This window comes from Peromyscus eremicus, chromosome 11 (genome assembly GCF_949786415.1).
Source record: "Peromyscus eremicus chromosome 11, PerEre_H2_v1, whole genome shotgun sequence".
Taxonomy (NCBI): domain Eukaryota; kingdom Metazoa; phylum Chordata; class Mammalia; order Rodentia; family Cricetidae; genus Peromyscus; species Peromyscus eremicus.
Genome location: NC_081427.1, coordinates 6451034 through 6464415, shown reverse-complemented (window position 1 = coordinate 6464415; position 13382 = coordinate 6451034). Strand labels below are relative to the sequence as shown.

Below are 13382 nucleotides of genomic sequence, written 5' to 3'. Positions count from 1 at the left end.
CTAACTGTTCTTACAGCTTAAATTAATCCATTTCCATTAATCTATACCTTGCCATATGGCTTGTGGCTTACTGACATCTTCACATGCTGTTTCTCATCGTGGCGGCTGGCAGTGTCTCTCTGACTCAGCCTTCCACTTCCCAGCTTTATTCTCCTCCTTGTCCCGCCTATACTTCCTGCCTAGCCACTGGCCAATCAGTGGTTTATTTACTGACCAATCAGCAACACACTTAACGAACAGACCATCCCACAGCAACAATGTCTAGTCCATTTGCATTTGACAAACTCAGAGAAAATATTCCATTGTCAACCCTATTTTGGTAAGTCCAAAATGTACCTGATTCACTTTCAATCCAAACTTATATTACTAACAGAGAACTATCTTATAATGTCTTTCAAACTTATACACTTTACACCTCGTTAGTGAGTTTTTTTCCTGAAATTCTTAACAAGGAAAACTATAACTACAACTATCTAATCTTCAACTAACTATAACTGTCTATTCTTCAACTCCCTCAGAGACCCAAGAAGGAAATAATATTACCTAGTAAAACAGGAAGTGCAAACAAGCGACTTCCAAAAAAAGGTGAGTTGACAGAAACAACCAGCTGCCTGGACAGTCACCCAAGGTTTCTCCGCAACATTGGGGCATCATCTTCAGCCTATAGGCTTAGCATTTCTGACAGACTCATTTGTGAAGTAGGATGTACACAAGGCCTACAGTTCGACCTCACATTCGGTGCAAGTAGTCCATGTACCAGATAAACCTGAATTCCACCAATGTCCTGTCATGATTCAGGATTTTAAATTCTGGACATTGTTGGTGTTTTTGTATTTGGCTGTCCATTCTTCTTGGTTTGTGGGTGGCTTCATCTTTCTTACTAAATGCCAGTTTACCATTGAGACGAGGTCTCATAACCTCTCATTGAGAGTTTAGACTCTGTCAGCCTAGTTACTCTTTTAAAAATAACTGTTTCAGCTACTATTCCACTGCACACCAGAAGTCATCAGTCCAAAAAAAAGAAAGAAAGAAAGAAAGAAAGAAAGAAAGAAAGAAAGAAAGAAAGAAATTCTAAATTATTAAAACATTTTAAATTCCATATTCTGTAGATCTCTGAAGGGTTTGAAGATGACCTAATATATCTCTGTTCAACCTTGAAAACATACCTAATATGACTACAATTTCCATTGTAATGTCTAACTACTAACTTTCACTTCTTTATATCCTAATAGATGGTAATAACAACATTCAAGGATTAGCAAATTGCATTACATTGTTAAATGAACTGTCTAAGTATAGTATCCTGAATAAGATTAGAAAAAATACGTACAGCATTTTCTAACAATATCAATCTCAATATATATAATTTGTATACAATATTTAAAAATCCAGTCCAATGTAAATAATTTAAAACTAGTAATTGTCATTTAAAAGTAGATTCACTAAATAGTTATTAAAACTCATGCTTAAACATTGCAAGGAGAATAAAAGAAACAGGAAAGAGGACATGAGTACCTTCCAGAAATGAAAACAAACAAACAACAACAAAAAAAAAAACCCAGTAAGAGCCTACTGTCTCCACTCAGAAATAGCTTCCTTGTGAAATACTATCCATCATGTGAACTTTTCCTTTGTATAGAGGTTTGCACTTTGCTCTAAGGCACGATGAGTACAGGAATAAACATTCCTGAGAAAAGAGAAGAGGTCTCATTACGCCACAGTGCCAATCTACTTTCTGTATTCCAATAAGCAAACCTAATATTCTCCTAATTGTATTTCTAATACATGACTTTCAAAATTCTGCCACACAGGAGCAATTCCAGGATCAGAGAAGACAGTAGTCAGACTTTGCTTTGGGCCACCATCTCCTAAATAACAACATGGAGACTTACTATTAATTATGAAAGCTCAGCCGTAGCTTAGGCTTGTCCCACTAGCTCTTATAACTTAAATTAACCCATTTCTATTAACTACATTTTGCCCTGTGGCTTTTTACCTTTCTTTCATACTGTATGTCCAACTCCCTCCATGTCTTATTGGCCTCTTCCTGCACCTCGATTATCTCATCTTACTTCCTCTCTCTGCCTGGGCTGCTTTGGATTTGTGATCCTTTCATCTTAAACCAGATGAAAGGCGAGGACACCAAGGTTGATTTGGAAAATCATCTTCAAGTGATAGCCCTCCCACTTTAGCCTCTTGCTTATTTTAAAGTACAAGTAAGGGAATGCCACCTGTTCCTGAGGGTAATAGGATTTTATAATTTGTAGACGACGGTTTGATCAGATATAACAAACTTTCCTGCGAAAGTCTCAAGTGATGTTCAAACACGTCCTGTTTCCAATGGGAGACTAAAAGCACCCTGACTCCCTGCACTTAGTGCAGACAGGGCTTATCTCTATTCAACCTCCTCTGCAGACAGCAGGGAGAACACAGAATCCTGGGAAATGTAGTCGCGTTCACCGTGACGTCACAAGCAGTCGCTCTGCGATCCGCACTTCCGCATCCCGTCTGCAGACGTTTGTCTTCCCCCTAAGTTCGGTCTTTCGTGTTGGGTCTTGCTCTTCGCTCTCGGTCGGATCTCTGACATGGAGGTTGGTCCAGGGTGCAGCGCGCAGCCCGTGGGACTGTGCGGGGTGGGTGGGTGGGCTTGGAGAGTGCGGAGCTGGGCTGGACCAGAGGCGGGGAGAAGCCGACTTGGAGATGCTGTGCAGACCCAGGCTGGGCCACCGAGCCTGGATGCAGGTCTGGGGTGGAAAGAGGAGTATGGGGGTGGCGCTGTGAGTGGAAGCTTTGTTAGGACGCGGCTGCCAGAGTCCAGAGTACACTTCTGGGATGGGAGAGCTAGCTTTGAAGCCCAGAGTGTGCAATGGTGGAAAGTCCAGTATTGCCCTCAGGGTTGCCCTGCTCACTGCCTGCGCCTGAGGTGTTACAGGAGCCCCCTTCAGCTTGTCTGGGGAAACTGCTCTCCCTAGCTGACCCACTCTCACTGGGCTGTTAGATTTCTCAGGACTTCTACAAGTTGGAGATCTGGCCCCTCCTGTACTTTATGGCCGGCCTGCTACTCTTGGTTTGAGTTGATCGAAGTTTCCAGGAACAGATTTCTGTTAAGGAGATTAGTGTATGGGATGTTATTCCCGTTTTCTTTGGAGTAAATTATTCGATTTCTGGACTGTTGTTTTGAAGGGGAATCCTTCGTGGCCACATCTGTAATCAGAATCCTCAGACTTAACACTCCTATGTAGAGACAGTCTAATGTCTTAAAGGAGGCTTGAGCTTTCCATCGTTAAAGCAATTATTGATCCTATATTGCAGAGTGAAAAACACTAGAAAATAATACCTCATCCAGTTATGTCAGAGATTGGGTGGTGTCAGAGGTTTGAATTCCTTTTGAGAAACAAGTGATGAGTTGGTGGGAGGGTAGAGGTGGCCTAGTGACTTCAGGGAGGGAACTTGAGTGTCCCTGGGGATGAGAAGTGACCCTGCATATCTAACAGAGTCTTTACATTGCTCTTTAATTATGAGTTTTTCTTGTATCTCAGGGTACACTGCAGTGTCTAAACTCCCCTACAGCTACTCTCACTGTCCCTGAATATGGCATCTAGGATCCCTGATGCTCCCCTAACAGTCTTCTGGAAACATTTGCTTAAGTATTTATATAGTATCAGAAAGATTGAAAGGTGAATTTGAAGAGCTGTTTTTCATCCAGGGTTCTTTGATTTGTACATAGAAGACTCCCCAACCTATCTTTTGTATAGATTCATAGTTCACAACACTTTCATCAAACCAAGTGCTTATGTGGCATTAAAGGCTATTCATAAGAAACACTCATCTTCAATACTAATATTCCTGTTGACTCTGCAACTATAAATACAATACAGACACTTCCTAGTTAATGTCACTAGCCGACAGGACAAGAATGGCATTGTGTTTTACATTATTTAAAGTGGGAAGAGTACACTGCCTTATGCATCAAAACTGGTTTCCTACAAAGTAGGGATGATGCACCAGTATGCTCTTATGTAACTCAAGACCTTTCAGGTATCTATAATTTAAACATACCTGTGAATGAAAACAAAACAAAAACAAGCAAACAAACAAAAAAAACTGAAGCCTGCTCTTGGTGCATTTTTATCATCTCTGCATTGTGAAACAAAGCCAGGGAATTAAGAGTTCAAGGTTATCCTCCATATCATAGATTATTCAAGACCAACTTAGGCTAAACTTAGATTCTGTGTCAAAAAAAAAAGTTTTTTTTAAATATAGTTTATGGATGTTCTAACTACTTATGGCTTCTGTCACTTAGCTTAGCACCAATGAACTGACAGAAATTTGTCTAATTGACACTGACTTTCAGAATGTATACTTGAGAAGGTCTATTGGCTGTATTTGACATGTAATTTAAAATGCTCCCAAAAAACATGTCAAAGGCATTAAATTTTGGTGATTAGATAATTGTTTGCATTTATTGTGCAAGGGAGGATTCTATTCTTTGCCTTGCTAATATTCCTCCATATTTGCAGGGAATGTTCATTATCCTTGATTATTAATTTGTATTAGTTTCTGTCAGGACCTCATGATGTTTTCTTCTGGTCTTCCCTGAGTTGTTCTCGTTTGTGCTCCTTACACATTTAATCTGATATTTCAGTCCTTTCCCATTTCTCTCTTCAGTTCTTGACTGATGCAGCCCTTAGTGGTTTACATTCTTCTCTCTTTCTCTGTAACTTGGATGCCTGCCCCGTCTTTACACATCACAAGTTTAGCTGTGTATGGAATGCTTCTTTACATTTAGCCTGAACAGAACTCCAGTTCTGCATGTAGATATGACAACCACATCCTTCACCATCCTTCACATGTGTTATTGTCACATCCAGCCAGGACACCAAACTGCTAATGTGAGATTTCTTCCTCTAATATCTCATATTATCCATTCTGTCCCTTTCTTTACAGACTCTTTATTTTTATTCTTAATGTTTTTGTGAGTGACTGGGATAAAGGGAAATAATTGCTTTTATTTATTTAATTTTTTTTAAAGCAAACTCAAGTAGTAACCTTGTTATGTTAAAGCATGCCATTCTTGGAAAATGCTGAAGTGAAGTTGTGCTGGGTGATAACATTCAGTTACTGGTGATGTCTGTGACATATATCAGAGACCATGGAGAGAAGCAATAGAAGGTATTTAGAAAGATTTAAATAGGAGTCAGTCAAAAATATATATACAAAGAATAAGAATGAGAAGTACAGGTTTTCTTCATATTCTCCATTTCAGTTGTTCTCTGGAACAATCTTTGTACACTATGAATATGTATTACTCTCACTGCTAATAAAAAGCTGATTGGTCAGTAGCTGGGCAGGAAGAGATTGAGCGCGAGAAATGGGAGAATCCTGGGAAGAAGAAGGGTGGAGTCACAGAGTTGCTGGCAAACTCAGAGAAGTAAGATGAGAATGCCGTACTAAGAAAAAGTACTGAGTCACATAGCTAAACATAGATAAGAATTGAGTTTCAGTGTAAATGTTAGCTAGTAACAAGCCCGAGCTATCAGGTGAACAGTTATAATTCATATTTAGCCTCTGAGTCAGTTATTTGGGACCGGGTAGTTGGGACAGGAAACATCCAGTTACACAGTTGTAAATGTTTCTGTCAATGAGCCCCTCCATAGTTGTTTTCAAATGCAGTGGTATATTATGAGTTGAGCAGTTATGTGTTTGTCTAGCAGACTCTTTCAAAGACTGTATTTAATTCTCTTTGAGGTTAGTAAATAAGAATCATATGGATGAGGGTTTGAGTCCTAACTGTTTATAGGATGGACTGCACCTAATATTTCATTAGGAACATGCAATAATAGTGTTCTGAGTATTTTAAAAATCAGTCATACTGAGACATCTGTCATACAGAATGAGCATCTGTCATTGATATTCGAAGTAGCAGTTTAAATAAATTTACAGTCTGTGTTTCTAATAAAGATATGGCATTTGGTCTCTCATGTCTTTTTAAGGGTTCCAGTTCTACACTCCTAGTCATTGCAAAACGTGTTGACTAAATACAAAAATTCATGATTGCTCTGTCACACACTTATGTGGGTCAGGCTCAGGAGGGTGAGAGGCCTGAGGAGACACTGATGAATGAACGCTCTGGTGAAGTTAGATAGGAAGAAGAAGCTTATGGAATTGTGGCCCAGAGTGGTGGCTGTAGGTAACCCTAATATAGTGTATATTTCAGATGCTTGGAAAGCAAGATTTTGTACATTGTAAACAGAAAAAAAGTGTTTGAACAGATAGATGAGCATATGAAACTGGTATGAACACTTATGCAAAGTACCCTTGTAACACATTACAAAATTAAAATGAACATTTTTCATATTTTTGATATTTAATCATAGGAAAAATGTTATCACTGCTCTCATAGATCATTTTAAGAATTCTATGTGATAAGAAAAAAAACACTAAAGTGTAGAAAGTATTAAAATAAGAGAAAATAGCAATAGCATCACAAATTATAATTCTTGACCTCTGGATACCAAGGCATAGGTATCATGAGCTCAAGGCCTGCTGTAGGATTACAGCAAATGCACAAATAGCTCTCTGAAAAAGGAAAACATAAACAAGAGGAAAATGGAGGTGAGAAAAATTAGAGTGTTGTCTAGTGTATTTTAAGTCTTCAATGTTATTACTACACTTAGTAATTTGTACTTTTTTGAAATACTTGTGATTCCCTTTTGTCTGTGAGTTCATCCTACTGTTCTGCTTCTCTATCTCATTTCTTGGTGTACTGGCATTAGCATCACTGTTGAACTCTGTACAAATTCAGTAACCCATACCTCTACCTGAGTTTCTATATCAGAATCTACACTTTCATTGCATTTCACATTCATGATTGTGCATATTAAAGGTTGATAAGTACGTTCTCCCTCACCATGACTTTTTCCTGTGAGAAATGTTTATACGTGTTGTAAGTCAAATGTCCATATGAGATATTAGGATCTCTGCATTCTCTTTGCTTGAGATGGATTAAGGGTGACCCTTGTGAGACCAAGGATGAGATCATATGACCATATCAGAAGTGTCTTAGGATGTTACTTGTAGACAGAGTTTCTCTGTAACCCAGCAGCTGCTCCAAAATAACCAGACTGAGACTTACTATTCATTATAAATGCTAGGCCAGTAGCTTAGGCTTGTCTCTAGTCAGCTCTTACAACTTAAATTAACTCATTTCTATTCATCTATATGCTGTCCTAAGACTCGTTTACCTCATCTATGAACTTCCCATGTTGCTTCTTCCAGGTTTGGCTCGAGACTCCTAAGACTCCTCCCTTCTTCCCAGAAGTCCTGCCCCCAAAATCCTGCCTAGCTATCAGCCATTCAACTTTTTAGTAAACCAATCCAAGTGATAAATCTTCACAGTGTACAAAAAGATTGTTCCACAGCAGTTACTTATCTATGTCTGAAGCACTTCTAGCTTTTCTCTTATCCTGAACAAAACTTAGAATTGTATTCACAAACACAAGATGCTGGTGTTTATGTTATTATTATGGTTTTAATTTAATATGTATAGTTAATTATTTGTTTTTATTTCAGGAAATGCTGTCATTCAGGGATGTGGCCATTGATTTCTCTGCAGAGGAATGGGAATGCCTGGACCTTGCTCAGTGGAATTTATACAGGGATGTGATGTTGGAGAATTACAGCAACCTTGTATTCTTGGGTGAGGATCACTGCTGTGGTGAACTCTTATTTCCCCCCCAACATGTAACTTTCACCCTTTGTAGAACATCCCATGGGAATTTGTGCCTTCCAGCAGTGACTTTTGTATACCTGCTTCTATGGGAAAATTAGGGAGATTGCTGATATGCTAAGAAATATTTTATTGTATTTCTTCTTGTTTTTTTAATGTGGCATTTTGATTATTTGATTGTTTTTGTTTTTTAATACATTTCCTTCATTCTGGTTATAATTCTATAAACTCAGTAGTATGAGGCATGGAGCACACATGTTAAAGCTTTCATGTTTACTTTGTAAATGAAACTAAGGATCTTCAGATTATAAATTACTCCTACATATTCTATGTGTTTCTCAGGAAACATTTAGTGAAATAATTTTCTACAATTCTTTAGTCTTTTCTTATAAGCTTAATAATGGAATAGGATGCTAATTCCCAATAGAAAACACTAACAATGATGTTCCCCCTCTCCCACAACAGGTCTTGCTTCCTGTAAGCCATACCTGGTCACATTTCTGGAACAAAGACAAGGGCCTTCAGATGTGAAAAGACAAACAGCAGCTGCCGTGCACCCAGGTGTGTAGGAATGAGGGGAGAGTGGACAGAGTGGGGGTCAGAGATCCAACGAAAAGCCGGGCTTTATCTTGAGCATCGAGACAGAGTATTCTGGTAGAGTCATTTGTTTAAGGCTCTCCTTCTCTGTCTTTTGCTGTCACAGAAGGACATCTGCCAGATGGATGTGTTGGTTTAAGTCTCTAAGCTTTGTTCTTACCCTCCAGTGAGCTCTGCCTATATTTACAGTGAGTCAGAGTTCTTAATTGTGCTGAGTTTATATTGTAACTGTCTTCTTACTGTTTTCTACCCCTGTGAAAATTCCCACATATTTCTAAAGAACTGTAAGTGCAGTAACTTTAGACATGAATTTCTTCCATGTCTTGTGAATCTTGTTAATTACAAATTTCTCACCAAGCTATGAATGACTATGCTGTATTCTAGTGATTTTTTTTTTGTATGACATATGCTGTGTCATTTAAAATGCACTCCCTTTGTGGGTATAACATCCTAAATTAAAAACTACATACCTAGAAGCATATTTTTTGATGACCATCAGTGGGTCTTCAGAATTTTGTGGACTCACTAATCTTTTTCTTATTTTGCAGTTCTATTTTCTGTGTTACTATTTTGTACTCTGAGTTCCTTAAATTATTTCTTCACATGCAACTTATATATTTCTGTGAGTCGAATGTTCAATGCTAAGCAATTCAGGACAATATAATTTTTTTTAATAAATATATGAGCATTAGTTCTGTGAACATCAGGACTATATATTGCCACTTCATGGGTAAATATGAGTCCCATGTTTTTATGTCCTGGATATTTTGTTTTTCAATTGTTTTATCTCATGAATGAGTACAAGTAGGCTAGCTTTATGGTTTACTCATTGACAGTAATGTTGCCTTTATCAAGAGTCTGTCATTTATACACAAACTTTGAAGTTTTTCATAAGTCTGTATCTTTCAGGAATTTATTTTCTTTTTATGAAAAGTTAACATAAAATACTGTCTTCTCTTGAAATCTATTATTTCACAGTATTATAGGTGGTTAACTTGTTAGGAAACAAATCTTTTCAAACATCCAAAACTAAAACTCTATTCTTAACATTAAAAACGGTGTGTTTCTACATTCATTTAATTTAAGACAATCAAAATTAACATCCAGATATTCAAGTTTGGCTGCTGTAGTTGAATGATAATGTCTTCCCATGGATTCCTGTCTCTGAATCCTTGGTCCCTAGCCTTGCTGGATGTGGTACATAACTGGGAGTTATGTTAGAATCCTCCCTCTACTGCTAGTTTGTTCTTGTGCTTCATGGTTTGGGCACAGTATGAGCCGCAGTTGTACTCCAGCCATCCTGCCTGCTATTTGCTTTCATATGGTCCTCCATGATGCACTCATATTGTTCTGTAAATTTGCCTTAGTCATGGTATTTTTTTCACAGTAACAGAAAAGTACCCAATATAGATAATACACTTTTTGTGTCTAATCAAACAATTTGTCTAGTGGGCTTATGTCTCTTAGCATAATGCCCTTAAGAAATCTTTATTACTTTTGATGCTACAACTTCCTTAGCCATTTAACTTTGGATAATGGCTTCAATGTTTTCTATATTATTTTTGTCTTCATCTTTCAATAGAAGTTTATATTGTTTCCATCTACAATGTTTTCTGAATTTCACTACAGTGAATATAGGTATGGAAATGTAGTTTCTCATTTGTCTATAAAATTATAAGTATGAGTAACAGTGTCCGTATTAAAGGTAAGCACTATAAATATAAGGAATGTTGCTCAGATTTTATTCATATCTCAACTTTTACTCACTAGGGGGAACACCCTATAAATGTCAAGAATTTGACAAGGCCTTTGATTGGAACTCACTCCTTATTCAACACCAGAGAATTCATCCTGTGGAGAAACCCTACAAGTGTGAAGAATGTGGGAAGGTCTTTAGTGCTCACTCAGCACTTTCTATACACCAGAGAATTCATACAGGAGAGAAACCCTACAAGTGTGAGGAATGTGGCAAGGCCTTCAGTACTCGCTCAGCACTTTACATACACAAGAAAATTCATTCTGGAGAAAAGCCCTACAAGTGTGAGGAATGTGCAAAAGCGTTTTATTTCCCTTCATTACTTAAGCAACATCAAAGAACTCATTCTGCAGAGAATCTCTGCAAGTGTGAAGAGTGTGGCAAAGCATTTTATTTACCTTCATTCCTTAAGCAACATCAAAGAATTCATTCTGCAGAAAATCCTTACAGGTGTGAAGAATGTGGTAAAGCCTTTTCCTACCCCTCAACCCTAAAGCAACATCAAAGAATTCATTCTGGAGAGAAACCATACCGTTGTGAAGAATGTGGCAAAGCATTCCGTAGATCTACATACTTTCACCAACACCAAAGAATTCATACTGGAGAGAAACCCTACCAGTGTGAAGAATGTGGTAAAACGTTTTACTATCGTTCAAACCTGAAGGGGCATCAAATTATCCATTCTGGAGTGAAACCCTACAAGTGTGAAGTATGTGGTAGCATGTTTAGAACTAGCTCAGACCTTTCCAAGCACCAGAGAATTCATGCTGAGGTGAAACTCTACAGCTGTGAGGAATGTGGAAAAGCCTTTTCTACTCATTCATACCTCATTCGACACAAATTAGGCCATTCTAGAGAGAAACCATACAAATGTGAAGAATGTGGCAAAACATTTTGTTATCCTTCAATCCTTAAGGAACATCAAAGAATTCATTCTGGAGTGAAACCATACAGTTGTGAAATATGTGGCAGTATGTTTAGAACTCGCTCAGAACTTTCTAAACACCAAAGAATTCATGCTGAAGTGAAACTCTACAATTGTGAGGAATGTGGAAAAGCCTTTTCTACTCATTCATACCTTATGAGGCACAGACTTGGTCATTCTGGAGAGAAACCCTACAAATGTGAAGAATGTGGGAAATCATATAGCTACCCTTCACTACTTAAGGAACATCAGAGAATTCATTCTCAAAATCCCTACAAGTGTGAAGTGTGTGGGAAGGTCTTTTGTACTCGATCAGGACGTTCTAAACACCAGAGAATTCATAGTGGAGAGAAACCCTACAAGTGTGAAGAATGTGGAAAAGCTTTTTCTACTCATTCATACCTTACTCTGCACAAATTACTCCATAATGAAGAGAAACCTTACAAATGGGAAGAATGTGGCGAAGTATTTTATACTTGCTGAAGACTTAGCTAACACCAGTAAATTCACACTGGAGAGAAACCCCACAAATGTAAATAATGTGTCAAAACTTTACTGTACTTCAGGCTTTGAACAACACCAAAAAATTCATTCTGAAGAGAAACCTTACCTTTATTAATCTTTAAGTCTTTATTAAACACGAGGTACTTCCTACTGTAGAGAAACCTTACAGATATGAAGAAAGTGGCAAAATGTTTTACTGTACTTCAAACTTTAAGAAACATCAAAGGGCTCATTCTCAAGAGAATCCCTTCAAGTGTGAAGTATGTGACAAGGTATTGTGTGGTACCTTGAACTTTGTCTAAGAGAGTATTTATTCTGGAGAGAAACTTTACAAGTGTAAAGAATTTGGAAAATCCTTTTTAACTCATTCATCCCTGATTCTGGCAGAGTTTGGAGTGTTTGCTTTTGGGGTTGTGGTCAGACCTGTTGATTATGGTAAGAACCGTCTGTTTTGAACTAGGATCCTGGATTGTATAAAAGGAGAAAACGAACTGAGAACAACCATCTGTCTTCCTTTGCTTCCTGACTGTTGAGACATGAGCAGCTGCTTCAGGTGCTGCTGCCCGTTCTCACCATGATTCACAGTGTCATGGTTTGAATGAGAAATGTTCCCTGTAGTCTTAGGCATTTGAACATTTGTTCCCTGAGTTGGTGGCCCTATTTGGGGAGGTTAGGAGTAGGTCACTGGAGGTGAACTTTGAGAATAAAAAGCTCCCTCTGCATCCAGTTTGCTCTCTGCTTCCTGCTGCCATTGAGGACGGGAATGCTCAGCTTCCTGCTTCAGCCACCATGCAGCTTGCTGCCATCTTCTCCCTCTGTCCCAGACTTTGACCCCTTCTGTACCATAAAGTCAAGTCAAGTCATTCCTCTATAAGTTGCCTTGGTCATGGTGTTTAATCACAGCAGAAAAGTAACTAATAAAAGCATTGCCTGTGTACAATGAGCAATATTAAACTGTTTCTCCAGACATTACTCACGTAAGAGTCTTTTTTCGCAGCAAGAGAAAAAAATAATGCTGCAAGCCAAAGAAAAGTGTGAGTTTGTTATTTAATGCTATACACCATTATCTTTTGCTCCTGTTTCCCTATTTCCTTTTTGTCCCAGTCTGACAATTAACCTCATTCTTTTCCAAAAACCATTTCTTTGCTTACACACACTCCACAGATGATGTAACAGTAAAAATGTACTTACTATGATGTTTTTCTTTTTTCTGCAGACTTTTGATAGCACATGTGGTATTCATGTTGATGCAAATGTGGTATTAGTGTTAATAATATTTTTTTGCATTTTTTTTGTTTTAGTTTTTGTATTTTGAGACAGGGTTTCTCTGTGTAGTCCTGGCTCTCCTAAAACTCGCTGTATAGATGAGGCTGGCTTCTAACTCACGGATATCTGCCTGCCTCTGCCTCCCAAGTGCTGAGATTGTAGACTGCCATCACTGCCTGGCACTTTTTTGGATTTTTAATATTCAGTGATTTTCTCAAGTCCAAACTGATTTTTCTATAGGATGAAATAGACAGATCTAGTTTTATCCTTTTGTGGCTGCACATCTAGTTTTGCCCCTCTAATTGTTGAAAAGACTCTGTTACACGACATGGTTTTGACATTTTTGTTACCAGATTGGTTTAAGTCTATATCTCACTTTACATTATATTTGTCTGTATGGATGGATTTTTGTCTTGTTTTGTTTTTGTTGTTTTGTTTGTTTTTGTATGAGTATCTTGCAGTCCTTTTCACTTGTTGTATAGCTTCAGGTCAAGTAATGTGATACATCTGACTATTCTTTTTTTCTGTATAAACTATGTTGTCTGTGGTCTTTTGTGTTCCCAAATGAGTTGCTTTTTGTTGTTGTTGTTGTTGTTTGTTCTGGT

The 13382-nt window shown here is 38.0% G+C and overlaps 1 protein-coding gene across 1 annotated transcript; it reads left to right on the top strand.

The window, feature by feature from the left end:
- The first annotated feature begins 2497 nt into the window (after positions 1-2497).
- LOC131921935 (zinc finger protein 58-like) lies at positions 2498-12481 on the top strand. The gene is made up of 4 exons (XM_059276686.1): positions 2498-2591; positions 7573-7699; positions 8195-8290; positions 10097-12481. The coding sequence occupies exons 1-4, from the start codon at positions 2586-2588 to the stop codon at positions 11488-11490; spliced, it is 1623 nt and encodes a 540-aa protein (XP_059132669.1). The 5' UTR covers positions 2498-2585; the 3' UTR covers positions 11491-12481.
- Positions 12482-13382: the final 901 nt, after the last annotated feature.

Bases quoted from the DNA above. Each gene is read 5' to 3' on its own strand.
- LOC131921935 (XM_059276686.1), top strand. The intron at 7,700-8,194 runs GTGAGGATCACT...CTCCCACAACAG, and splicing joins CAGCAACCTTGTATTCTTGG to GTCTTGCTTCCTGTAAGCCA. The intron at 8,291-10,096 runs GTGTGTAGGAAT...TTTACTCACTAG, and splicing joins AGCAGCTGCCGTGCACCCAG to GGGGAACACCCTATAAATGT.